Raw genomic sequence first — 27,285 nt, 5'->3', positions numbered from 1 at the left:
TTGATGCATGCCACTGCGGCATCAGCTTAGTGGCTACAGCATTGCACTGCAAATCACGAGGGCACACGCTCAATCACCGTTCACGGTGGCTACATTTCAAAATGGGTGAAATAGAAGAATGCCAGCATACTTGGATTTAGGCGCACGTTTAAACCTTTCAGACGCCACGTACCTATGAAGCACTGTCTGTGAATGCGTCAAATCGATACAGTGTGTCAAGGTACTCAATATTCTGTTGCAACAAAAATAATGTCATGATACACGAATTTATCTGTGTTACAGTAACTATTCCCAATTAAATTGTAATTAAACATCTATTTATTCTGGAGTCATTCGCACCTTGCTTTTTGCTAGGGGTGTGCGAATATTCGTAATTTCGAATATTTTTCGAATAGTGTTTGCTATTCGATTCGATTCGCACTGGAATTTTACTATTCGAACTATTCAAACTTCTAAAAACAAATACAGTCAACGTCCGATTGAAAGTGACCCCTTCAGATTTTCAATATGCTCCACCTCATTACACTGTCGTATTGCGGCAAAGCTGCCTTTCAAGATCCGTTAAGGTCGAACTTTGCCAAAACACAGTCAACGTCCGATTGAAAGTGGCCCCTAGATTTTCAATACGCTTCACCTCATCACACCCTGGTATTGCGGCAAAGCAGCCTTTCAAGCTCCGTTACGGTCAAACTTTGCCAAGAGACAGTCAACGTCCGATTGGAAGTGGTCCCTAGATTTTCAGTGTGCTTCACCTCATCACACTCCCGTATTGCGGCAAAGCTGCCTTTCAAGCTCCGCTATGGTCGCAAATGCATTAACCAAAAAAAACGCTGGTTGCAACCTGGAGACGAAAGATGTGACAGAGGTGGGGGCTCAATTAATGCTGTTTTAGACCTGAAATTTGAGCAGGAAGTCCAAAAAGTCAGACGCCGAAGCTTTTTAGCATCCAAAATTTCAGATGTTCTTATATATTGACGTCTACGAGGCAGATTTGGAACTATGGACTTGAAGGGAGCACACCCTTGTCTGCCACATCAGTTGGGCTTCCACAGAAGTTGAAAGAAGAGGAGAGGCTGAGGAAATGGCACCTTTGCCTCTCACGTGCAAAGTGTTGTCGGCAACGCTTTGGTTGCACCAAATCATGTACATAAATAGAATTCGGCCTCTACATTGCCTCATTCTTGATAAGACAACTATGAAACACCACCCCGCCAGTGCTTCTTCAACCTAGCGAAAACACTTTCATGTTGCTATATCATAATACTATGCTTAGGAATCCTCTCTAACTTTTTTCTGCACATTCCCTTCGAAGTATTAGAGAAATATCCGAAAAATATTCAATTCGATTCGCACTCACACTTCAATATTCAAATTCGCTTCGCACCCAAAATTTTGCTATTCGCACAGCTCTACTTTTTGCATAAATAGAACCAAATCTCAGGCTAGAAATATGGTGCGAATTCGTTTTGGGTTATGTCAATTTTGAGCAAAGAAAATTATACTTTAGAGGTGGCTCACAGGAAGCGGCACTTTGAATGACTCGTTGAAAGTGATAGTGCCTTCAGCAAAGTACTCGTATCCAACAGTACACAGCAAAATAAAGTTAAACGAAGACAAATTTATTATGCTGGAGGTTCAATTCATCCATAGCTCAATGTGTCTGGCTCTTTCTTATCCACTGGTCAATACAACTAACAAAAACAAGTGGTGTACACAATTGCGCTCATAGAGTGTGTCAAACGGTTAAGAACTCCAGGTGGTCGAAATTGACCCCCCCCCCCTACAGCGTGCATCAGAATCATGATGGACCTCAGTACGAAGTAATTCCTTAATTATTTCATTTTTAAGTTCTTTACCCTGACCCTGCCTTAGTCTCTGGCTTCATTACAAAAGTCGTAGAGGTGGATCGTGTGACCTTGATGGAAGGAAAGGGTCGTTGATTACCCTCGCAGTACGGGCTGAGCGAGCTGCGACTTCGCTTCCGGTCTCGACTACACCATGCCCTGTACAAGGAGTACCTGAGCGGCATCACCTACTACCGGATGAGCAACCTCGACAACCGCATCGCCAACCCGGACCAGCTGCTCACACAGGCAAGTGGGCAGTGTTCCTTATCGTCACCGGTCTCTCATTATCTTACAGCAAAGTTGTATATGGCTGGGAGGTAGAAAAATGTGATGGTCCGTGAGCGCACAAAAACGATAATGAAGAAGCAATGCTAGCGTATGCTACGTCGAATGGCCTCTGCGCTTGCACTAATTTCTCTTCAAGTTTTGTTAGCATATATAGCTAGGGATAACACCCGCCGCAGCATAAATCGCTACGCACAAGATCTTTTAGGTAATATCCTTTAAGCTAACATCACTAAACGCAAAGTTTTAAGCATGCACCTCTTAAATGTGGTGATGGAGAAATTAAAAGCTACGACAGAAGACGCTTCGATAGATCCCAGCTTGTGATAAACACTGGGGCCGCACGTTTCGGCATCGCTGGTTAGCCATCTGTATGGAGTACTTCGGTGGTTTCTTTTTCTCTGATTTTTTCTTGCTAGGGCTTTTGTCGCTAATTAAGTTGGAATCAAGTTTGTCCTTATTCACCGTGAAGTGGCGTTGGTTAGTACATAACCAGAAATCATGATAAACTGTCACCTTGCAACACTTCAGAATAAAGCAAGAAAAACTGCATAAGACAACACAGTAAGCCTGTAGAAAATGGCCTGGTCCTGTTCTTTCTCTTTTCTTTACCTTTTAAACCGAAAGCTTTACTGGCCTAGTCGAGCGCATTTCACTGTGTATCTCCGCCTGGCCTTGAAGCGAAGAATGGATACCCCATGACAAGCCGCGCAAAATTTAGTTGTAGCATTGCGGATGTGCACAAGCATACAGCGAACGTGTTCGTCAGCTCGTCTGTCCACCTCTCCGAATGCCCTTCCTCAGCGTCCGAGGTGAAAACGCAAGGAGCGCGTGCATCTGCTAGCAGAGGAGCACACGAGCGCGAGTGTCTGTTGGCGCTTTAGGGGCCTGGCGTTTCTCACGTCGACGGTGGCGGCGACTTCGGAAACTGACAAAACGACGGTAGTGAGTGTAAGCAGTGCGGAACATTCGACTAGCCATATCGTTCGGTTGGCAAACTGTGCTTCAGCTACGAGGGTAAATAAAGCATAACCAAGTGAACAAGCATTCACTTGCATAACTAGGCCTAGCCAAGCTAAGCCATTTTTTATTGTGTGCTGTGCTTTTGTATTTGCGTAATGTATACACCAACATTTCTACATCAATCACATCACACACACATTCAATAAAAATTTAGTTTTTGTAAGAAATCAGTGCTGCAATTATAGGCAATAAGGATTTTTGTAAATTGTGCGCAAGTGTTTGAGGGGACACTTCCCTAACGTGAGTGCTCTTCGGTAGAATCCCGAGAATTCAAGATCTCTTAAATTCGAACTGCCTGGCTGGTCCCAGCAATGTTGTATGAATTTGAACATACACCTGACAAGAATGTATCGTGCAGGGTGGTTCTGGCTGCGGTGCGCTTCACGATATTTCCATTTCTGTCAGAATTCACAGAAAAAGAACACTCGGGAAATTTGCTGAGTCTGTTTACGGGCTGTACGCATTTCGCGGTCTCGCCTTGAGCGTACGGAGGGAGCCACGGCCCGCAGTTGGATGACCTGACAGATACGTAGCCGCCTTGTCCACAGCATGTAGTTGAAGCATTATCGCAAGCGTGTTATGGATGAAAGTGTCACCGAGATCGCCCTTGCATTAGTTAACAAATTATAACGTACACATGTGACCCAGACTGCCGCAGCGGCGATGATATTTCGCAAATGAGTCACATTCTCGCCGTCAAGATACCTCATGTTTTGATGAGGTTCTCAGAGCTAGAGCTGCATGTCAACATGGCTCTTATATGTTCATTTCAGAGTCCCTCTCACAGCCACTGCAAATTCCTCTGTTGCGGCCGCCGCTTGTAAACATGCGGGAGGTGCCCCGACGTGTGGTGCTTGGAGGCAGCTCTTGCACCTGCTGGGCCAGTTGTCACTCGATCATAGAGGGTGGTAGCGCGCTTCAAGCTGGGCCGGCAGGGCGGAGCCTACGAGCTGCGATGTCGCTACAAGGGCCCTAAATATATCGACGCTGCCTACCGCTGTTTACAAACATGGAGTAGGTCTATAGGCAAGAAGTAATGAGATTTCCTACATAATGTCCAAGGGCAGAGAGCATGCTCGCATGCAAGTGCAGTCTTCTGCGCTGTTTGCTTAGAGATGCAACCTCATTATAACAAGTCACATCTGACACGAAAATGGCTTTGTTATATCCAGAAATTCGTTATAAACATGTATTAGCAGCAGTGTGTTGGTGCCACGGCTATTCTTCAATAACTTCGTTAGAACAGATAATTTGTTATATGCGAATTCTTTATATTGAGGTTTGACTCTATATCAGCCCTATTTGTGTGATCATGTGTACAGAAAGCCGGTGTGATGGTGATCGTGATATCGCTGGTCTCATTGCTTCCCGCTGATATTACAGACTCCTGTATCCTGGAGTCGACCCTCATGCAACATTATTAAAAAAATTGCAAGGGTGTACACGAAGATGACACAGGCATTCACTGTTCAGTAATGCATGGTAAGGCTGATAGTAGTATGCCGTACTGTGCAGGTCATCGGGTGCTGTATTTAAAGGGGCCTCTTTAGCTCGAACTCCATTTTATTCAAACAAACTTCCATTCCCCCTGGAATTCGAATTAATGAGCTCCCACTGTATCATTGTAATGACCATTCGTCACTCCTTTCTCTTCCTTTCGCGAGAGTCAAGTGTCTTTAACCATAACCAAAGTGTACCTGCGTTTCCTTAGTGGTTTAAGATGAATTCTTTCCGCTTCTTGATGGTTGACTTCTTCGTTGCTTGAGCCACATGTCCCCGCTGTCACTTGACGGACCGGTCTTCACTTGTTGATAAATGCCGGTCTCCTCTCCTCCTGCTAGCTGTCAAGGCTTATATTTCTCGCCTCTGCTCGACCAAACCCCCAACACCATCGTTAATGAAATAGAAAGGTGCAGTCTACGCACTTGACCCCAATAGCTGTACAGAATATTGAAGATTTTATTACTAAGTAGTACGCTAGCATTTCCCAGGTGTTGTGCTGGCACGAGAAACTCGAAGGTGCAGCGAGGTTGACGCAGGCTTGCTCGCAAGCTGGCTTGTTGAGGCAGAGCCAATGCTCTTGCATCACACACTATAAGGCAGCAGTGTAAGCAAAAGCTCACCCATGCTGAGATAGCATGGGTGAGCGTTAATCATTTCAGGATTCACACTAACTCGCATTCACACTGCTGACTACTTGCGTCACACCCATGGAGTAAGATAAGACAGGAGCGCTCATAGAGTTTCCTATAGATACACTGGCGTGGCGCTTCAGTCAGCATGGGAATGATGGGTAGTACACAGATTTATCTAAACTTCATCCTTTCAGCTCTGTTTGGCTCCGCGTTGCCTGCATCTGCTTTGTCACAAGATGAATTTAAGCCAAAGTCAGCACTTCCACTTCACCACTTTAACCTTTTTAGGCTCACCAATTCAAGTCTGGTCACGAGGTTTACAACGGTCCATTCTTTTATCCTAAATGAATGCCAAAACACAGCAATAAACAAAGCCTAGTTTGAAGCCGTAAGTACGAAGATTAGGTAAATCCGTGTACTACCCATCATTCCCATTGTGGCTGAACGATCTTAGCGCCGGAGTTCCCTCTAGGTAAATGTAGGAAACTCTATGGGAGCACTAACTCCACTCATTGGGAAGGAACTAGGCTTGTGCGAATAGTACATTTTAGGTTCGAAGTGAATTCGAAGCGAATAGTGATTTTGGTCGAATAATTTCGAATCGAATTTGAATAGTATATATCGCACATTATTAAAAAAAAACTAGCATATTTGTCATGACCCAACCAAGCTGCATTTAATTGTAACAAGGCATGTGCAAATGTAATTATTTTTGGTTCAAAGGAAGTGGAAGCAACTTTGAATAGTAGCAGGATTTGGCTTTCGCTAGAATGCAAGTGATAACCTGTAAAGTATGTTACATTTTAAAATTTACTACACTTGGAGCATATAAGCTGGTACAACAAGTAAAAAATGATGAATCGATGTGAGGGTAATATGTTCATTTAACCTTGAAGTGGGGCTTCGCGGTAGTGCGGATTTTCCCTGGAAAGGTGTATCCATGGTGTAGCACCCCTCTACTGCAGTGAAACCACCCTTACAGAAGATTACAAGCGGACAGTGCGGATTCTTTCTGGAAAGGTGTATTCACGGTATAGCACCCCTGCACTGCAGTGAAACCACCTTTACAGGGTCCTCATATGCGGTCTAATATACACCTATTCGTTCATTTCGAATACTTCGAAATTTTCAATAACTTAAATTCGAATCGAAGCGAATTCGAATACTGTATTATTCATTCGAATATTCGAAGAGCTCGAATGTTCGCACAAGTGTATTTGCGTGGCATCCGAGTCGGCACTCCCGTTCACTTACTCTATGGTGCCACCTGCACAGGATGTGGAGAAGTTCTGTGGCTGCCTGACCGATCTCTATTCCAACCTGAGCAAGCCGTTGTTGGACATTGTGCTCTACGTGCGGTGGCTGTCGGTGGCCATTGGCCAGGAGGCACCCGGTGCCATGCTGCTCTACCTGCTGTTTGCGGGGGTCATCCTGACGCGCATGCGACGTCCCGTCGGCCGCATGACCATCGAGGAGCAGAAGCTCGAGGGCGAGCTGCGATACGTCAACTCGCGCCTCATCACCAACAGGTGAGCAGAGAGATTTCCAGAAAAACATTTTTGTTTTGAACTGTGGCGAAAAGGAAATAAATTTGATACAAGCCAGCTAGCCCTGTTTGGGTCCTGATGTGTTTTAAAGATCCATCTTCGTAGGAAGTGCAAAACTACACACAGGGACAGGAAGAAAGAAAGAGACTACACAAGTTTTTGCGTGTAGTTTTGCATTTCCTACGAAGATGGATCTGTGCCAACTAGCCCGGCCTACTCGTTTATTAAGTGTTTTAAAGTAGGGGTGTGCGAATATTCGAAATTTCGAATATTTTTCGAATAGTGTTTGCTATTCGATTCGATTCGCACTGAAATTTTACTATTCGAACTTCCCAAAGACAAATGCAGTCAACGTCCGGTTAAAAGTGACCCCTTCAGATTTTTAATATGCTTCACCTCATTACACTCTCGTATTGCGGCAAAGCTGCCTTTCGAGCTCCGTTACGGTCGAACTTAGCCAAGAGACAAAGTCCAATTGGAAATGGTCCCTAGATTTTCAGTATGCTTCACCTCATCACACTCCCGTATTGCGGCAAAGCTGCCTTTCAGGATCCGTTACGGTCGAACTTGGGCAAGAGACAGTCAACGTCTGATTGGAAGTGGTCCCTAGATTTTCAATATGCTTCACCTCCTCACACCCCCGTATTGCGGCAAAGCTGCCTTTCAAGGTCCGTTACGGTGAAACAGCCAAAAGACAGTCAACGTCCGTTTGGAAGTGGTCCCTAGATTTTCAATATGCTTCACCTCATCACATCCCCGTATTGCGGCAAAGCTGCCTTTCAAGCTCCGCTACGGTCGCAAATGTATTAACTCAAGAAAACGCTGCTTCCAACATGGAGATGAAAGACGTGGCAGAGTTGGGGGCTCAATTAATGCTGTTTTGGACCTGAAATTTGGGCAGGAAGTCCAAAAAATCGGACGCCGAAGTTTTTTAGCATCCAAAATTTCAGATGTTCTTATATATCGACATCTACGAGGCAGATTTGGAACTCCGGACTTGAAGGGAGCACACCCTTGTCCACCACATCAGTTGGCCTTCCACAGCAGTTGAAAGAGGAGGAGAGGCTGAGGAAATGGCATCTCTGCCTATCACGTGTAAAGTGTTGTTGGCAACACTTTGGTTGCACCAAATCATGTACATAGATACAATTCGGCCTCTACATTGCCTCACTCTTGATAAGAACGACAACTATGAAATATGACCCTCTCAGCGCTTCATCAACCTAGCGAAAAGAAACACTTTCATGTTGCGATCTCACAAGAACATACTTAGGGATTCTCTTCAACTTTTTCTGTAATTTCACTTCGAATTATTCGAAAAATGTTTGAGAAATATTCGAAAATTATTCGAAATTATTCGATTCGATTCGCACTCAATCTTTATTATTCGAATTCGCTTCGCACCCAAAATTTTGCTATTCGCACAGCTCTATTTTAAAGGTTGTGATGCTTGCGGAAGATTTGTAGAGTTATGCCTAATCGGGTTAGACATAGGTGTGAAATAGTTTGTGATTGTCATATTAGGCAGTTGAATCACCAAGTTTGATGTGAAACACCGCCCTAGACGCCTGGAAGGCTTACTGCTGCAAAATTTCTTGTCTAAATTGGTTATGGATGAGCAGTTTATGCTATTGAAGCAATTTTGGCAAAGGTTCAAGGCTAGTGATTGTGTAAGTTATTTTAAGCAGCTATTAAACTGTTCCTAAGCAGATGACACATGCATTAGGTGGCTAACAGATGGTGCATGTCCCAGCACGTTGCCTCCGACATTTCTAAACATGCCTTAGGCACCACCTAATCTCTGAAGTAATGCTTAAGAGCCACACTTTCTCAGTCTTGCGTCACTCCTGGCAAGTGGTAATGGTGGCATGCTTCTTTTTATCTATTTTTGTAATCTGAGAGGTCTTTTTCTGTATTTTTGTGACGTTTTAATGATCCGATTAACTTGTATCTTGAACATCAGATATCGCAGTGAGTTTCCTCTGTGTATGTATCTGTACTTTCTGAAAGTACACTTTCGGCATGGTCCATAGTTCCATTCGAGCAAGGCTTTATGTCTGTCATGGTTGCTTCCTACCCGCCACGGTGGTCTAGTGGTTATGTTGCTCGACTGCTGACATTAAGGTCGCAAGATCGAATCCTGACTGCGGCTGCCACATTTTCGATGGAGGCGAAAATGTTTGAAGCCCGTGTACTTAGATATAGGCGCACGTTAAAGAACCCCAGGTGGGCGAAATTTCCAGAGCCCTCCACTACGGCGTCATTCTTAATCATATCGTAGTTCTGGGACGTTAAACCCCAGATATTAATAATTATCGTTGCTTCCTTGCTCCCTCATTTCATTTTCCTTCTTACTGCAATTTGTTTTTTTTTATTTTCACGTTTTAGTATTCGTGTTACTGAACAACTGCCCATCTCGTTACAGTGAGGAGATTGCCTTCTACCAAGGCAACGACCGTGAACGGATAACGCTGGACAACTCGTTCCGGCGGCTTGTGCAGCACCTGCGGGACTTTCTGGAGTACCGCTTCACCCTCGGCATTGTGGACGACATCGTTGCCAAGTGTGAGTGCCCCAATCCCCTCTTATCCGATGTGATGCCAGTTATGTCCACTAGTTGCCAAGAAAGAGCAAGATACAGTGAGGTTTGGATTAATTGAACGTGCTGCATATTAACCGTGTCTTCATTTAACTTCAGTGTGCTGCATTTTGCTCCATTTGCCAAAGGCACTACACTACCATGTTCAATGAGGTGTTCAACATGTCGCAGTCTTAGGGAAACTTCCAAATTATAATTTTCGTTTGGTTAAAAATGAATATAACTGAGGACTAATTTCGCCTGTATTTTATGCCTGATATCTTATTCTTTTTATGCAAGAATAGAACATGACTGACTTCGGAATAAGTAGATATTTAATTACACCTTAATTACAGAAGAGTGCACAAACCAAAAAAATTTTATATACATGAAATAGAATGTTGAGTGCCTTGAAACAAAGTTATGTAAATTTTACACGTTTACAAACACTCCCATCATAATTTGGGCCTGAAGGGGATATTTGAGATCCTGCCTCTTTTGCGAGAAGTCCTTTCAGTCTTGCTCCCGCTGCTCAGGATCGAGAGAGTGGTACATGAACTGGCTAGAACGCTCTTGTTTGATTTAAGCGGCAATTTTGTGATTTTCGTTTCATACTGACACTCTGATCTGCGGTTAATCGCACCGAATCAGCCCCTGACGTTTCCTGTTTTTGCACGACAGATCTGGCGACGGTGGTCGGCTACCTGCTGATCAGTCGGCCGTTCATGGCCGGCCAGCGCATGCAACTGGACCACAACCAGCGGCTCGAGGAGTACTACAAGAGCGGCCGCATGCTCGTCAAGCTCGCCGAGTCCGTGGGGCGAGTCGTGCTCGCCGGACGAGAGATGACTCGGCTGGCCGGCTTCACTGCCCGCGTGTCTCAACTGCGACATGTGCTGCACGACCTCGCCAGGGGTCACTACGTGCGCTCCATGCTCGCCGTAGAACCTGCCGTCGCGGAGGTGAGCGAAAGGTGTTTCCTGCAACGAGTGAACCTTCTTCAACGTCGTATCAGAGAGGCCTGGGATTGATGTCATGTTCTGGACGGTAATACCGGTGTCACGTGGGCACATTCGATCGCGATCGGTGCCGATCCGGATTAGGCTTGATCTGGCTAAGGTGCTGCCGAACCGTCACTGTTATTCGCGATAAGGCCTGATTGTAATCACAACGACTGCAATCTGCACATTCCAGATTAGGAGCAAATCACTCTCAGATCGCAATTTGACTGACACCTGCACTAAACTCGATCTGGATTGGTTTGGACTCTGTAGCAGCAACCATTGTTGATTGTGATCGGCCCTGATCACAATGAAAAGTGCCTATGTGGAACTGGTATAAAACAATGCACACAGCTTCAGACAGGTTGCACGGTAATACTTCCCAGAAACTTGACAACCTGCTAATATTTAGGCAACACAGAAACAGTGAGGGTAGCTTGGTGCATAGAAACAGAGATTTCATAAGCAATAAACATCACATGAAACCACTAGGACAAAATTGGTACTGCATCTGAAAACATTGTACCAGCTGTCATGACATGCGACATGTCCTAATATACTTGCTGATTGTACGCTGATCATAAAGTTTCAATTGCTGATCATGTAAACATTAATCGTGTCATAGCCTGACTCTTCCCTCAGGAAATGCGCTTTAGCCAATGTTACGCTATTTTCCAAGAGTCCTCGCCGGTGCTATGCACTACTCTCACGCTTTGATCCAAAGAGTGTAGCGCCCTCTATTCGTTGGCCCTTCACTTAAGCCTGTCATTAATGCCCAACAGAGCTTAAGTTTGGAGATAGCATAGGCCTTCTAAGAAACATAAGGGACCAAAAGCTTGTTGCAGATGATTTGAGTTGCTGATTTTATAGCCTCTTCGGTTCCAGTTTCATCTGTGATGAAATCTACACTAGCAAATTAACATGTGCGAATACACTGTTATTGATGCGAAATTACATGTTATTAATGGGAAATTAACCCATTCCATCTGTAGCAAGTTGTTAGTCTTCTGTTTATACAACGCTTGTGAACGAATGAATGAACGAACGAATGAAACTTTATCGCACACTTCAAAAGGAGAAAATGGGATGCCAGCCAAAAAATTACAGAAATTTAGCTTGAGTGCACCCCATACATAAACTTGTTGTGATAGCGTGCTATCAAACATGAGATTGCACAGTTTGTGCAACTACAAAACAGTGAGAGGTTTGCAGATTGGCTGCCGGGCAGTATAAGTTGAGATACAGTGCCTGAATGTGCTGCCCCGACGGCTGCTTTCAGGAAGCCGGCGACACGTCAAAACCTCGGCGCCGCATGGAGCTGGTGCCGGGTGCCGGCCGTATCATCACACGCGACAACATTATCCGGTGAGCACTCGTTCTCCGTTCCCTGCCTGACTACTTTTTTTTAACGTCTTGCAATTCAATGCATGTGTTACCACATGCACTAGACGTTTCAACTCTTTGCCACGCTGTCTTGCCACTTGCAGCTTCCAAAATGTGCCGCTCGTTACGCCCAACGGAGACGTGCTGGTCGATGACCTCTCCATAGAAGTCAGGTCCGGTGTCAACGTGCTCGTCTGCGGTCCCAACGGCTGTGGAAAGAGCTCACTCTTCCGCATCCTTGGAGAGGTGAGCATTTGTTTCTTTCTTTTTCTGTTTTGTGAAAGTCGTGGTCAATCGTCGCTGTTACCTTTGAGCCCGGTTCTCTTTTCCCACTTCCCTGACAGTTCAAAAGAGTGGTAAGTTGGGCTAGTTGGTAATGATGCATACTTAATGTAACTGCGCTTGTTTGTCCTTTTCTCGCCCTTCGTGTTTCCGTCCGTTTTTTGCGCAGTTACATTAAGTATGGATCATTCCCTGACAGCTTGCTTTAAAATTTTATGTGTAAGTTGGTGGGATGCATGAATGCCCTTCTGTTGATTTCTCTAACTTCCATAAACAAAGTCGCTAATCTTGGCGCTTTATTTTGTTGGATCGAAACATCGTCATATTAAAATATGACCTTTTTGCAAAGTATAGTTACCGACCAATCCTGTTTCTCATAGAAGGGGTTTCAGCAAATGTCGCGAAGTTCAGCGGCACTGCACGATTGCTGGCAGCGCACAGTGAACTGGTTCAACAGAGCTTTTATCGCAGCCTGTGGCACAGAAAATATGGGCGCAGTTTCTCTCCGCGTAGAATAATGACATGCGGAAGGCAAGGCAGAAACGACGACAGCAAGACGTTGCACCTGTGGGCTTTGCTGGTTCGTTCTGAAGGGCCATCAAGTACAGCTTCATAATTGTACATGCGGCTCTTGCTCGGGATTTTGCGGTAATTTGCTGTTTCGGGGGGTAATTTGCTTGTGTACATCAGTATCCTGCTGTTTTCTAGCAGATACTAGCACAATGCAAGTGCGTCTTTCCTGACATCGTGTGATGGGATTACTGTGCAGCTGTGGCCCCTCTTTGGAGGCACCCTCGTGAAGCCAGCCAAGGAGAAGCTCTTCTACATTCCACAGCGGCCGTACATGACGCTTGGCACGCTCAGAGACCAGGTGAGCAACCTGCCGTCCTCACGAGGTTGTGGGTTTTCAAGGGGCTCTGGCAAGATCGTCCTACTATTATAAGTTTATTGTTGTTACTGAGGGTGGAGGACCCGATACGATAAATGAGACAAAGGACTGGGCCCTACTGTAACTCAAGATTTCAATTTGAAATTGCTGCCGACAAACTCCTCTCACTGATGGCGACTGCCATATTGGCACGCACTGTGTGATGCCAGAAAGTGAGGAGCCACTGCCATGTTGCCTGCTTTGAAGCAATGAGTTAACACACTGGACGTATTGCTCTGCATGCTATATGTACCCAACGGCACAGCCAAGGCTCCCCGTTTAAATAGTGGCCGCATTCCTTTGCTCACACTATAAACAACAGCAGCAGTGATGCACGTGGAAAACAAAACGATGGATGGTGGCCATGATGTTCTAAATCCATTTGAACAAAAATTATGTTATGTTGAACAGCCCCGCCACGGTGGTCTAGTGGTTATGGCGCTCAACTGCTGACTCAAAGGTCGCGGGATCGAATCCCGGCCGCGGCGGTTGCATTTTCGGTGGAGGCGAAAATGTTTGAGGCTCGTGTACTCAGATTTAGGTGCTCGTTAAAGAACCCCAGGTGGTCGAAATTTCCGGAGCCCTCCTCTACGGCGTCTCTCATAATCATATCGTGGTTTTGGGACAATAAACCCCAGATATTATTATTGTTATGTTATGTTGAACATTTCTGAGCATAATCTCAACGTGACATCAACTTAGTCACGAATGTTCAAGATACCATAGCTTTTGTTCAAAGGGGCTTAGAACATCCAATTTTGTTCTGCTGCATACAGTTATAATTCTAGATTATTATTATATGCTGATTTACTTACCGTATTTACTCGAATCTAGGCCGGCCCCGATTCTAAGCCGACCCCTGAAATTCGCAAGGCCAGAAAAAAAAAACTTAATCATTGTACTCGAATCTAAGCCGACCCCCCCACTTTCGCACATCGTTTTTTTTTTTAAAAGAACATCGGCTTAGATTCGAATAAATACGGTAGTAACTCTCTTAGTTGAGAAAATATGTTGCTCCCCAAAAAGGACATTAAATGCTCTATATATTACAAAAACTACATGTAATGATAAAAGATAGTTGCATATTTAAAATCAGCACACAAATATACATACAGTCAGCAAGTTCCATCAAAATCGATCAAGAATTAGAGTTAAAGAGCAGTGTCCCCCCCTTAAGTCAATTTCTTACAAACCAGCAATTATCTTGATATCAGTGACAAGCAGAAGTGAGAAGCAGAGACACCAGAAAGGTAAATCACTTTATGCAATGATGGTATTCACCAACATGTGTGCCTTTGTCAACGTTGTGTGCAGGTGATCTACCCAGACAGCCACCTGGACATGCTGCGGCGTGGCGTGACAGACGAGCAGCTGGCACGGTTCCTACACTTAGTCCAGCTGGACTACGTGCTGGAGCGGGAACGTGGCTGGGACACCATCCAGGACTGGATGGACATCCTCAGCGGTGGAGAGAAGCAGCGTATTGCGGTCAGTACCAAAGGGGGGCCCACAAACCTGGAAAACTTTCAGGCATGCTGACGCAGTTGTAGAGCACTCTGTGTGGTGACTCCTCGTAGGTGGGTCTTATGTCACGACAGGGATATAACTGTATTCATGAGAGTGCATTAATATGCCATAACGTGAGTGGCATGTCATGCATGTCATTACAGTCACACGTTAGTATTAGCCACGTTGCACAACATGTGATGCCATGATAGAGCAGTTAAAGGGACACTAAAGGCAAATATTAAGTCGATGTTGATTGTTGAAATAGCGGTCCGGAAACCTTGTAGTGCTACTTTTGTGCCAAGGAAGTGCTTATTTTAAAATGAAATCACGTTTTAGTGGTCCGCACCGCATTAGCGCACTTCAAGTCACCCGCCTGAAAGCGGTCTTTCTCACGTCACTGTTGCCGTGCCCAACGTTGTCCGCCTTTACTGCGCGGCGGCGTGCACTGGCGGTGTGCACCATTCGGGCATCCGCCAACATCACATGCATGCGGCATTTTGTCAAACTTTCTGTCAGAGCGACTATCATGAGCGCGCAAAACACACGCGGCAGTACGCGATACCGAAACTCCCACTGAGACGCGACCGCGTGAGCGAAGCAGGGTGCCATGCGAAGCGAAGTTCGGCGAAAACGGAACCTTTGAACCACGCGCGCCATTACCCATGGCAACGCCAAAGAGGTTCTTTTTTCCATGAATCAAACAGAAACTAACAAGCAGCATTTTATTATGTTTCTTCATGCACGGAAGGTTCTTTTTTTATTGGAACTAGTTTGATTACTAGTGATTATTTTTAGTCGGACTCTCTCACGTCATCGGGATCACTTCCAAGATGTCCCACTCATGGTGCTCATCGTCTGATGCATTTAGCTTAATTTCTCGGTGAGTAGGGCATTGCTGTTGATAATATTGCCATTTTAGACGTCATACATTGAGCTTTCACTCTGACATAAATTGTTATTTGCTTTTAGTGTCCCTTTAAGCTATGCCATCACAATATACAATAAGTGCTAGAGGCCCGTTGTACATAGTATATTTAGATGTAAATTAAAGCACCCCAGGTGGTCAGAATTTCCAGGGCTCTCCACTAGAGCTGTGCACGGGCCGTATTTCCGAGCCCGAGCCCGGCCCGGGCCCGCTGACTTTGTCGAAGGCCCGCCCGAGCCCGACAGCAATGGGCTGCGAGCCCGCCCGGCCCGGCCCGACCCGCCTTTTTGAAGGTTCGCTGCGAAAACAAAACACTGTTTTCCGGTAATTTGGCATTTTATTGAGCATGTCAAATATGATCAAACTACACACGACAAACAGTCTCTATTACACAGATAACAAATTGTCGTGCAAAAACAGCGAGCAGTCCAACGATTCCGGCTTCGACGAAGTGCAGCGCTTTTGCATAATGTAGGCCGCCGAACTGAAGTTACGTTCGCTGCTTGCAATCGTCGCCGGAATTGCTAATACAGCTCAACCCCTTTATAAGAGACATGCACTGGGGAGCAATTCTTGTCTTTTATATGAGGTGTCTCTTATAAGCAGGGTACCACGGGTGCATTTTCTTAACAACCCCTATTTCAACATAGGCACACTAGTGCCTCTTATACCCATTTGTCTCTTACATCAGTGCCTCTTATAAAGGGGTTCGACTGTATCTTTATTGCCAGCCTGGCAAGCTTGGGAATTTTATTTGCATCGCATACCTGCGACAGCGCGGCACTTTTGCTATACAAGTAGACGGCCTCATGCCAGCAACAATGGAGTTCGCTCGCCAAAGCCGTCACGTGTATGGGGTATGCCCATGCAAGCGTCAGCTAGCACGAAGGCGATCTACGTCGAGTCGCTCGTCGCTGTCGCGTGTATTTTCACTCATATGGGATTTGGCCTTATATCTAACGCGAACAGTCGCGTGGCGCCGTCACTAGCTCAGGTGGTGTTACTTCTCTGTTTGTCGGAGTGCAACAGAGGCAGTGCTTTACCTATTCCCCTTTTGTTTAAAGTAGCGAATGGAAAAGAAAAGCGGTAAAGGGCGGTCGCGGAAAAGGCGCTGTATGCGTGGTGGAAAACAATTCCCGCTCATTCTATATATTTCGGGCTTGAGCCGGGCTTTGCACCGGGCCCGACCCGATAAAACTCCAAGTAGCCCGAGCCCGGCCCGGGCCCGAGCTGAAAGTACGTCGGCCCGCCCGAGCCCGGCCCGCGGGCCGGGTCGGGCTCGGGCTTTTGGGTAACCCGGAGCCCGTGCACACCTCTACTCTCCACTACGGCATGCTTCATAATCATATCATGGTTTAGCACGAAAACCCCGAGGAATTATATTATAAAAAGTACAGTGCAGCTTAGCCAGTTCTCCACAGACTGATTCACGTAACATCGATTTTAAAAGTGTGTGAGATCTGCTGGAATGTTGTTTCTCGCTTAGAATTGTGGTACTTTGCACTTAGCTCAATGTTATCGCGGATGCTGTGCAGATGGCCCGGCTGTTCTACCGGCAGCCCCAATTCGCCATCCTGGACGAATGCACAAGCGCGGTGAGCGTCGACGTCGAGGGCTCCATGTACCAGTATTGTCGACAGGCCGGCATCACCCTCTTCACGGTGTCGCACCGCAAGTCGTTGTGGAAGTACCACGAGGTAGGTCAACAGCAAATAGATATTTCACTGCTGCCGACATCCACCATCTCAGACCACATAGGGAGCGCAAAGTCATCAGAAAGATTGGTTAGTCGAAGAGAAAAAAAAAAATTGGTGCAGCTACGCACTAATGGTGCGAAGACTGAGAAATCGGCAGAGGTGGTCCCTCCTCCTCGCCCTCACTTTCCTTTCCCACCCTTTGCTATATTATACAAGACTATGCTATGCTTTACCCTCCTCACTTTCACTTCCCTTTACCACCGCCTTGCTATTCTATACTATACTATACTATACAAGGCTATGCTTGCTCTCTTTTCTCTATCTCTTTTTTGTGTCTATTTCTTTCTCTCTTAGTCTAAATCTTCCTCTTTCCTTCTCTCTCTACCCATTCTCTCGCTCATCAGAGTAATTGCATCCCACGCCAAACCAATCGTGTTCTAGGAGCGAAGTAGAAGAGGACAAAGTGAGTGCGTGCCAGTTCATGATGACGATAGTTTTCTACTGTCGCCGCACGGCATAACAAAAAGCTTCGCAGGTCCGCTGTAAAAAAATGAATGCGTGGCTTTTACTGCCCTGAAGGGCTCATATCGCCACATCCATTTCCGATATAGCTTTGAAGGTCTGCCAGTACTTTTATATTTAAGTGGCTCAGTGGACGTGTTTGATTATCCACCCCTGACAATCCCACACTGGCCAAGGTGGTGCCTTGAGCCAGTGAGCGTTGCATGTGCTGTATCTCGAGCACTCTCAAGATGTAAGGGATGCTAAGTTAAGAGTCCCAGTGCCAGTACTGTGGCAGGAGGTGGCAGGTGCACTAGTGTTCAAACGGGCCCTGAACCACCTTTTCAAGTAATCATCGGCTGACCTCAGTATCAGAGTTTGTTGCCTGATGAAGCGATTGCTGCACGCTTTAAAGTGCTTTCTCTCGTCATGACGAGCGCACTGGAAGCTATGTGGGGAGGGATGGCACAGGGGAAAGATGTTACGTCAATGCACATCATGACCTTGAGTGCGCCTGCTGAAACACAATCGCTCTCTCCCATTGTGATTTCTGCGGGCGCTCTTGGGGCTACTGTGTAACGTTAGCAGACTATGGAGCACGGTGCCGACACATGGTGGCACCCTGTGGCGAGAAGCGCATCTGATCCAAATGCCGCTCTATATTTATGTCGGCTGTTGGCCAATAGCATGCCACCTGCTGTGTGACACCAGACAGCAGGCACCAGTAGCTTCAAAGAGAGTGAGCACAGGCCTCTGTGTGAATAGAGGGCACTTGTGAAGATGGTAACTTCACGCTCCACTTCTAAACTCTTCTTGCCACACACGACTGCAAGATTTGGCTCTGCTGTTCGTAACAGTGTTTGCTTTCCGCAAAATGCGCTCTTTCACCAAGCTCCAGGGGTGGTTCGTGACCCCTTTAAAGGGGTCAGGAAGCACCCCTTGGGCTTGTTGAAAAAACACGTCCTGCGGAAAGCTGACACGGCTATGAACTGCTCTGCCAAATATTGCAGTTGTGCTCGCCGCGTAAAGGCTGCAAGCGGAGCACGAAGTTGCCGTTTTCTCGGGCACCTTCTTTTCAAACAGAGGCCGGTTCTCACTCCCGTCGGGGGGGTGGAGCGCCTGCCGGTTGACATCACGTATCTGCTTTTCCGCGTCGCAAGAGACATAGCATCCTCATTGGCCAATAGCCGGCATAAATCGAGAGCGGCGTTCAGATCAGATGCACTTCTTGCCACGGGGTGCTGGCACTTGTTGGCGCCGCACTCCTCAGACTGCTAACTTTACACGGTAGCCGCACTCGCGAAACCCGAATCACAGCGGGAGAGCGATCGCGTTTCATGACGCGCGCTGACGTAACTTCTTTTCCTCCGTGCCATCCCTCCCTATGTAGCTTCCAGTGCGCTCGTCGGCACGAGAAAAGAGAGAAAGCGCTGAGAGCGTGCGCCGAACCCCCATATCTCCGCTCGTTCTTGACGGATTCGAGAAATTTTTGCGGCAATCGATTCGGGAGGCAGTAAACTCCGATACTGAGGTCATTAGATCATTGCTTGGAAAAGTGGTTCATGACCCCTTTAACTAAGCAGCGCAGAGTATGGCCATAGGTCGGCAATACTATCGGAGCTCGCTCAGACTCACTCAAGAAATATATTTTGCACTTAGGGCTCACTTGGACTCACTCACCAAAAATTTTTCCTCAGCCAGACTTGCTCGGACTCAAACTCACCAAAATGCTACTCATCCAGACTCACTCAGACTCACGGCTCAATCTGAGTCTGAGTGAGTTGACTCATGAGTGAGTTTGCTAACCTACGCCTCTGACAGTGGCTCCTTTCCATCTTTGGAGTGTTTCACTGCTGTGCATCGTGTGTGCTTCTCTGCGTAACACCTCTGCACTACGACAAAGCTGATTGGAGACCCGCTGTGCCTGCAAGTGGGTTGGGACGCGAGATAACTGAGGCAGTAAGATAATCTGCATGGCAGTAGTGGTGTTTTCTAATACCGTTTTGAACCTATTGTCGCCGCATAATGTCTGAAGAATCAGGCAGCAAAAAGGTTTCAGCGTCTGAAATTTCAGACATCCTTATTAACTAATCTGTGGAGTATGCACAGTTCACCTCGAGGGCGTCTGAATTATGACACATGTTCAAAAAATTAAGTGTCCAAAAAAGTCCACGTTTTACTGTGCCTAGTTGGTCACTCTCATTTGGGCATCCCGGCATTGATCTGTTAGCAGTTCGGTGCTGCCTGCATCTCGTGCATGGTTTAGCAAGTGCCACATTCTCGCTCGTTCGTGTGGCAGAAGGTGTGGATAATTTGATGGTGATTAAGTCAGTGCAAGCACTAAAGCATCTGATGAGTAGCACGAAAGTTGCCCGGTGATGTGCACACTTTTGAGACCTGTCGAATTTAGCATTTCCTATTTAGAAGGCTGTAGTTGCATGCAGCAGGCATAGATGTTAACAAAGAAGCCTGGGAAGAGACCAACTGCCCCGTAATGGGAAATGGAACAAAATGATCGTAGGTGTTACACTAGGAGGCGAGAAGGCAGCGGTGTAAATTTGAGAGCAAGTGGTGATGGCCAGTGTCCTGCTTGAAATTAGGAAGAAGTATCGGACTTTTACGGGCAATTGTTATGCATGGGGTAGATTTGTGTATGCATGTCTGGAGTAAAAACTCATGGCGAATTCCTCTGGTCGAGCCGGAGCAAGTTTTCTTGCTCCGCGTTCCAGAATCTGCGTTCCACTGGTCGATTCAGAGCAAGTTCGCGTTTCCACTGGCAGATTCGGAGCAACCCACTCTGCGACGGAGCGTTCCGAGTTGCTCCGTCTTGCAGAGGTGGATTTCGCCGGAACTCCGGCAACGCGGTGACGTCATTTCCGGTACAGTCGGGCAACTCGGTTGTCTTCAGCGTGTTTAAGGCGGGGTCTGATCACCCTGTGCACTTGTTTACATTCCTAAAATGGCGTTGTTTGATTCTGCTGGGCGAGCTTCTGGTTTGCTTCTTGCTCTGAGCGACAGCGAGAGCACGAGTTCTGACGGTAGTAGCACCAGCGATTACGACGAACTGTACGTGCTCTACGAAATGATGCTTAAAGAAATGTTCCCTGACCCGCTGTTCGCACGCCCGAAGATCATCGGCTACATCGAAGAAGAGATTTCCATGTGCTCGTCCATATTTGTCAGCGCAACACAAGAAAATTGCACGCGTGCTTTAGCCACTGCGGGGCCGAAATGTGCGCTTTGCAGCGGCGACCCATGGAAACGCACAGAGCGGAAGCAGAAATAGTTCCCGAGCCAATTTACGTGACGTATCCATAAACAACTTCCGGAGCGACCTCACGCGGAGCATTCACGTGTTCCACTGGCAGATTTGGCTTGGTACAATCCGTGTGCTCGCTCCAGGATTTCGGCGGCCGCTACGGATCTCCCAGTGGAATTCGCCATCAGACTTGGACTCAGATGGGGCAAGAAAAGACAAGGCAGATGGGATCTACGCCCCTGACAGCCGATTTCTTGTTTGTGACATTTATGTTGTAATAAGTAGGTCTATGTCTTGTAACCACGGAATGACACCGTAAATGCTCCAACGTGATGTCTAATTAATCCTGGCAGCGTTAATTATGGTCATTTTTAGTGTAGGTTCAAAACGTGCGCCGAAAGAGGATAAGAAAGTAGCGCCGCGCCGCGGCGGTCGCGCCTCGGGGCACGCGTGATGACATGCGCTCAGTATTGGGTGACGTCAGCCACGCGCTTGTTGAACTGCCAGTTGGAGAACACACACACGGAGAGCTCACGCTGCCTGCCGACACGTACCGAAGAAGGAGAAGGTGGGAGAGCAAACATGCTTCGCAATATACCACAGTGCATGCACCGCGCATATTTCTGTCTGTGACGTCGACAACACTTGCTTTACCTCTGCAACGTCACAAGGGGCCTACGTCTACGTCATACTAGTGGTTATGTTGATAGGAGTTCAAAATTCAGATGAGCACTCAGGCTTACTTTAAAACCAAATTAAAATATCTTAAAGGCAACGCTCGTCACTCATAATCGGTCAGAAGTGCCCCCGCATGCAGGACTATCAAACAACACAAGCATCTCGAGTTTCCAAATTCGGTGTCAGGGGTCCTTTAAGTGAAGCTACTCAGTCAAAAACAGCGAGATGCAATGGTGATATTTGAAGGTATAAGATGTAATTGGCAAGCATAATATGGATGTCACATGGCGCAATTTCTGTCACGATTGAGCTCGAATTATATTTCTTGATCATGATTGGCTTATTTTGCTAGACACATAAGGGTAGCAGATCATAGTAAAAAAATTTCATCCCAATGTCGTCTCTGTTGTGATCACATGCACTATGTTAACTCTGTATTAGACAGGTATGATTGAAATTTGCAGGGAGGGGCCTTCATGCTGAAAATAAACATTAAAACAATGAACGTTAAAACGATAAACGTTAAAAAAGTTATGGTATGTTGAACATTCACCAAGGAAATCGCAGCTTGAAATTGACGCACTCGTTAACGTTCAACATATTGTAACTTTTGTTCTAATGGGCTTAGAACATCTATTTTTGTTTCGTTGCACTCAGTTCTGATTACAGGTTATTGTGATGTGCTGATTTGTAACTCTCTCTCAAAAAAAATCTGCCTCCCCAAAAGGCACATGAAATATTTTGTATTTTAGGAACTACTGGTTATACTAGAAAAGCAATTACATATTTGAAATCAGCGCACAAATATACATAAACTCACGAAGTGTCATCAAAATCGATCAAGAAATGAGAAAAAAATTTTAAGAGCAGTGTCCCCCATTAAAACATGCTTGCTTTTCCACTCACGTCATTGTAGAGGCATCTCAGGCAGGCAAATGTGGAAGTGCAGTGCTCAGAGCTTACGCCGTCCTTGCACAAGAATGTTGTTGCATGTTTCACCATTTCCCGCCCGGCAGTCTAAATCAGAATTCAGGTTAGGCTTGCGTGCAGTGCACTCGCTCAGTGGTGGTCTGCGGTACGGTACACCTAAATGCTGCTGTAGGGGTTTGATTGCATTGACATGCTGCAAAGAAGTCTCTGAAGCATGATTGGTTAGCTACCGGTACTAGTTTAATGGCTGTGGTCACAGGCGTGTGCTGGGTTCTTCATTAGGGGGAGCCACAGCCCCCCCCTCCCCTTCTGGACAATTTCATAAGAAAACAAGCTTCTCAGAGAATCTAAATATAAAAGTGAGGCGATGGCTGCTCACAACAGCCTGCCTTTGATCCCTGGCGTTTTGGTGTTAAAGGTTGTAAGTGAACTGCCCATGGAGTGCAACATCAGGGCTTCTCGTCTGCCATTATTGCCAAAAAATTGCATACCCATAACCCTAAATGTTTAACCATGACAGGACAGGTATGACAGAGTAAAGATATGGGGCTGACTTTCGCGCCCTCCCCCCTCCTGCAACCATGGCCACATTTGATGATGATAGATTCTTTTATTAGGCAAAGGGAGGACCGAAGGCCACTGATGAGGAGGCCACATTTAAACTGGGGCGAAACGCAAAAAGACCTGCGCACATAGGTGTATGTTAATGAAGTCCAGGGAGTCAGAACTGATCTACTCATCTCGTGATTGGATTGAGGTTTTGGTGCACAATGCTTCAGAGTTAAATTTAATTTTGTTTAACTGAAGTCGGGCTTAACAGCCAAGAGGTGCATTACAGCATGATAATCGTCGCGCAGCCATTCGACGTTTCAAGTGTACCGAGCTCGGCTGACCAGTAAGCATGAGAAACCATGGGAGCAAAGTCTTGTTCCGATGTATGTTCATGTGTACGAGGGTGTGTGTACATGCCAAACGTTAAAAATTGCATGTGTCTGTGGGGGAGCTGGTTACCCCCCCGCCTCCCTCACCTCCGGCGGCGCCAGCGTCTGTGACCATTGATGGGACCACTGATTTTTTTAAGTATGAACCATTATCAAATATAGAAGGATGAGCTTGTTGGCTAGTTGGTAGAACATATCGTAGGGGAATAGCTACCTTACCAAACAGCTTACCAATGGATTACCAAGTGCCTTGCCTTCCCGTGTTGCTTCATTGAAGAGAATACTAGATGGAATATCTGACTGGCGCAAGTTCATTCAGAGACGTATCTGAAGTGACAGTGGCACAGTCATTGTGATCTAAACAAAACTGTTTCTTGTCTGAATGCGCTGTTGCATCTAAGAATAAGTTGTTAATGATGTACTTACACAAATTTTTATTTTTTAAATCGAGGTGCACTGTAAAAATGAATTGTGCTTCTGCAATTTTCATTAGACATCTTTTGTATGTTGAAGCTTAAAAATATGTTGCTGGAGTGCCAACGCATCTTGTTGCAAGTCTCGAAACTGGTGGCATCGTCCTCGGAATTCATTCCAATGTTAACAGATCACAGACGCACACAATGCAAGGAAAAGTTTAAGGAACGGTACTATAATTACTGCACTGAACTTAAAACAGCACTGCAACGTGCAGCGTCAAGTAAGGAAAGCATTCACAGCACGGGACCAAGTGTAGCAATGCACAACACTAACCTCGTGACATTAATTCGGTTTGGCGACAGACTTGATTAAGCACGCTCATCGACTAGTGTGCTCTAGAACTAATTGTTGGGCTAGTTGGTCTTGCATAATTGGCAGAGATAAATCAGCACAGAGAAAAGGAAAGACAATTGCTACTCTTTGTCTCCTTCCTTTCATCGCTTGTCATTTCCTTCACACTAACGTATCTCATCAATCAACGAAGTTGTCCCATTGTTGCAGTAATGGTTCAAACAGTGCCTGCTAGGAGCAGGAGGGCAGTGATCTGTGCTTCTTAACCAAGTGTTGTGTGTAGACCTACCTGCACGGCACTGTTTCAACAGTTACACTGTGAACCTATCTTGGTGTATTTCTCAACCAGCATCCCTTAAATGTGGTACAAATATGCTTCAGGAAGATACTTTCCTTAACGAATGAGATGCACCGCAATTCAGCAGGTAGTCTATCTGCCAGATGAGGCTATGAACAGCTGCCTCAAAGTGTTTGTGCATTATAGATCCAGCTGCCAAATAGTGTTATGCTGCAAACTTGGGCTATGAAATGCAAGTATGCAACAAAACGGACAGCCATACTTTACTACACAGAGCTGTTCAAATAAGATATGCTACAATTTCAGTGCAGCGGGAACAAATGCCAGTTAATTAACAGTTAATGCACAGAACTATTAACTTATCTGCACACCTAAAGTGACTTTTTCCAAGCGAGCTATGCTGCAGTTTTGAGTGCACGGAGAACTAATTAATTGCTGCATTACTTTTTTCCGTGCAGTACTGCCTGTACAGACAGCCATACTTTACTACACAGAGCTGTTCAAATAAGATATGCTACAATTTCAGTGCAGCGGGAACAAATGCCAGTTAATTAACAGTTAATGCACAGAACTATTAACTTATCTGCACACCTAAAGTGACTTTTTCCAAGCGAGCTATGCTGCAGTTTTGAGTGCACGGAGAACTAATTAATTGCTGCATTACTTTTTTCCGTGCAGTACTGCCTGTACATGGATGGCCGAGGAAGCTACGAGTTCAAGCCCATCACCCCAGATACCAAGGAGTTCGGATCCTAGCGAAGACGACCCCGAGCAACTTCCGAGTGCCTTGTTCACAGAGCCTGTACAGCGTGTTTGTGTCGTATAGTGAATAAAAAAGAGACTGGGACATGTTTAACCAGGAAAGAGCCTGTGTTTTATTATTAAATCAACCATGTTTCTCTCGCTGCGCCACAAATGGAGGGGGAGGAGGAACAAAAAAAAAGGGTGAGTGAAACGGAGGGATGAGAGGGGTAACAGAAATAATGAGAGATGCCTGTACAAAAGATGTTTTAGAGTCCGGCCGAGCCGCGCTAGCTCACAACTCTTCGTGCTTGTGGTCTTCGTCGTCTTCGGGCGCGGGTGTGGTCTCCTCCTCGTCCTTCTTGTCCTCATCCTTGTCCTCCTCGTCTTCGAACTCGTCCTCATCCTTAGCGTCATCCTCCTTCTTGCTCTTGGCTTCCTCCTCTTCCTCCTGCTTGTCCTTCATCTTCTTCTCTTCGTCCTTAAGAGCGGCCCAGGTCTCCTCACCGTGCACTCGGGCGTACTCCTCGTCGTCGGTGATGAGGATGTTGTCGAAGATGGTGCCAGACTTGACTTGCCACAGGTCGAAGCCGATCTTGCAGATTTCCTTGTAGTGGTACAGCTTGGGGTCTGGGGTGTACTCGGGGTTGTCAATCTCGGGGTGTACCCAGGCTCCCTTGTAGGCCGGGTTGTCGATCTGCTTGGGTTTCCACTCGCCCTTGTACTCGGGGTTGTTGATCTGAGGGGGTTCCCACTCGCCGTCCATGTCGTCGTCCCAGTCTTCGGGCTTGGTCGCGTCGGGGTCTGGGATGTACTCGGGCTTGTCCCAGTCCTCTGGCTTCTTGTCGTCGGGGTCGTCGATCTTGGCCCGGTCGTCCCAGTCCTCGGGCTTCTTGGCCTCGGGGTCCTTGATCTTCTTGGGAGGCAGGAAGGACCAGTCCTTTTCGAGTTCGCCCTTCTCGACGACTTCGTTGTCGATCTTGATCTGGTAGGTGTTGTCGGGCTTGACGATCAGGGTGTACAGGTGGGTGAACACGTCATCCTTGCATCGCACCTCCTTGTTGATCAGGTGGTTCTTGCCCTTGTAGTTGAAGATGGCGTGGACCTTCTTGGTTCCGGGACCGCAGATGTCGGGGCCGAACATGATCAGGTAAGGAGACTCGCCGTGCATCTGGGTCTGGTCTAGGCTGCAATCGAACAGCTTGACGTAGCCGCCGCCGCAGTCGATGTTCTGTTCGTGCTTGACAGTGAACTGGATGACCAGAGTCTTGTCTTCGTTGGAGAAGGGATCGAACTTAGCGGAGATGCCGTAGAAGCGGGCATCTTCGGAGGTCTGCAGTCCCTTACTCTTCTCCGCGTCGCCGTAGAATTTGCCCGCGCTGAGAACGAACTTGCCGAGGTTGTCGCCTTTCGTAGACTCCACCCACCGCTCCTTCCACGCATCTGCACGAAAAAAAAAAAGGAGAACCGAAATCAAGAGAAACGTAGTGACACATCAGCAAAACGCCACGACTCGGATGGCCGCTGCAAACCCCCCCACCACCTCCACAGACAACCAGAAATCCAGAGAAGGTCTGGAAAATAAAACTCGCTAGCAAGTCGTAGTACTCACCCGCATCTGCGCAAAAATGAAACAACCGAAATCGGGAAAAGGTATGATTACACATCAGCGAGCGCCGTAAGACACGGATGGCGGCTTCACCCCTCCCCGCCACCTCCATCCACATCGACAATCGGAAATCCACGCAAAATACTCTGAAAAATCAGGTAAAGATCGTACTCACCTCCATCGTTGAACTCTTCTTTGAAGTATACGGTCGGGTCGGCCGATATTAAGCCGACCAGGGGAAGCAAAATGCAGAGAAGCCGCATTTTGTGCGGGGGAACTACCAGCGAGCCTGCGAGGACCACGTTCAAAGAGCCGGCTGAAGCACTGAACAGCGCTAGTAAATCAAAGCCGGTTGGGCACGTGACGCTCCAGATGTATGCTTCTCATTGGTTCACGGCCCTCCGCCAATCACGCCTCACC

The 27,285-nt window shown here is 46.6% G+C and overlaps 2 protein-coding genes across 2 annotated transcripts in view; one reads left to right on the top strand and one right to left on the bottom strand.

The window, feature by feature from the left end:
• LOC119405948 (ATP-binding cassette sub-family D member 3-like) overlaps positions 1-25,477 on the top strand; it is a 31,845-nt gene extending 6,368 nt beyond the window's left edge. The window contains 10 exon segments of the mRNA XM_037672772.2: positions 1,953-2,093; positions 6,566-6,819; positions 9,263-9,402; positions 10,097-10,377; positions 11,696-11,781; positions 11,904-12,045; positions 12,851-12,952; positions 14,324-14,497; positions 16,979-17,140; positions 25,194-25,477. Coding sequence (XP_037528700.1) covers positions 1,953-2,093; positions 6,566-6,819; positions 9,263-9,402; positions 10,097-10,377; positions 11,696-11,781; positions 11,904-12,045; positions 12,851-12,952; positions 14,324-14,497; positions 16,979-17,140; positions 25,194-25,271 — 1,560 coding nt within the window. The 3' untranslated portion in view covers positions 25,272-25,477.
• A 59-nt stretch (positions 25,478-25,536) lies between these two features.
• On the bottom strand, positions 25,537-27,272 carry LOC119405950 (calreticulin). The gene is made up of 2 exons (XM_037672776.2): positions 27,041-27,272; positions 25,537-26,699 (listed from the first exon to the last, which is right to left on the bottom strand). Exons 1-2 carry the CDS (start codon positions 27,126-27,128, stop codon positions 25,552-25,554), a joined length of 1,236 nt encoding a protein of 411 aa, XP_037528704.1. The 5' UTR covers positions 27,129-27,272; the 3' UTR covers positions 25,537-25,551.
• Between the last annotated feature and the right edge of the window lie 13 nt (positions 27,273-27,285).

The sequence above is a fragment of the Rhipicephalus sanguineus genome, chromosome 9, assembly GCF_013339695.2.
Source record: "Rhipicephalus sanguineus isolate Rsan-2018 chromosome 9, BIME_Rsan_1.4, whole genome shotgun sequence".
In the NCBI taxonomy this organism is placed as follows: domain Eukaryota; kingdom Metazoa; phylum Arthropoda; class Arachnida; order Ixodida; family Ixodidae; genus Rhipicephalus; species Rhipicephalus sanguineus.
The sequence above is the reverse complement of the archived record's forward strand: the minus strand, read 5'-3'. Positions and strand labels throughout refer to the sequence as shown.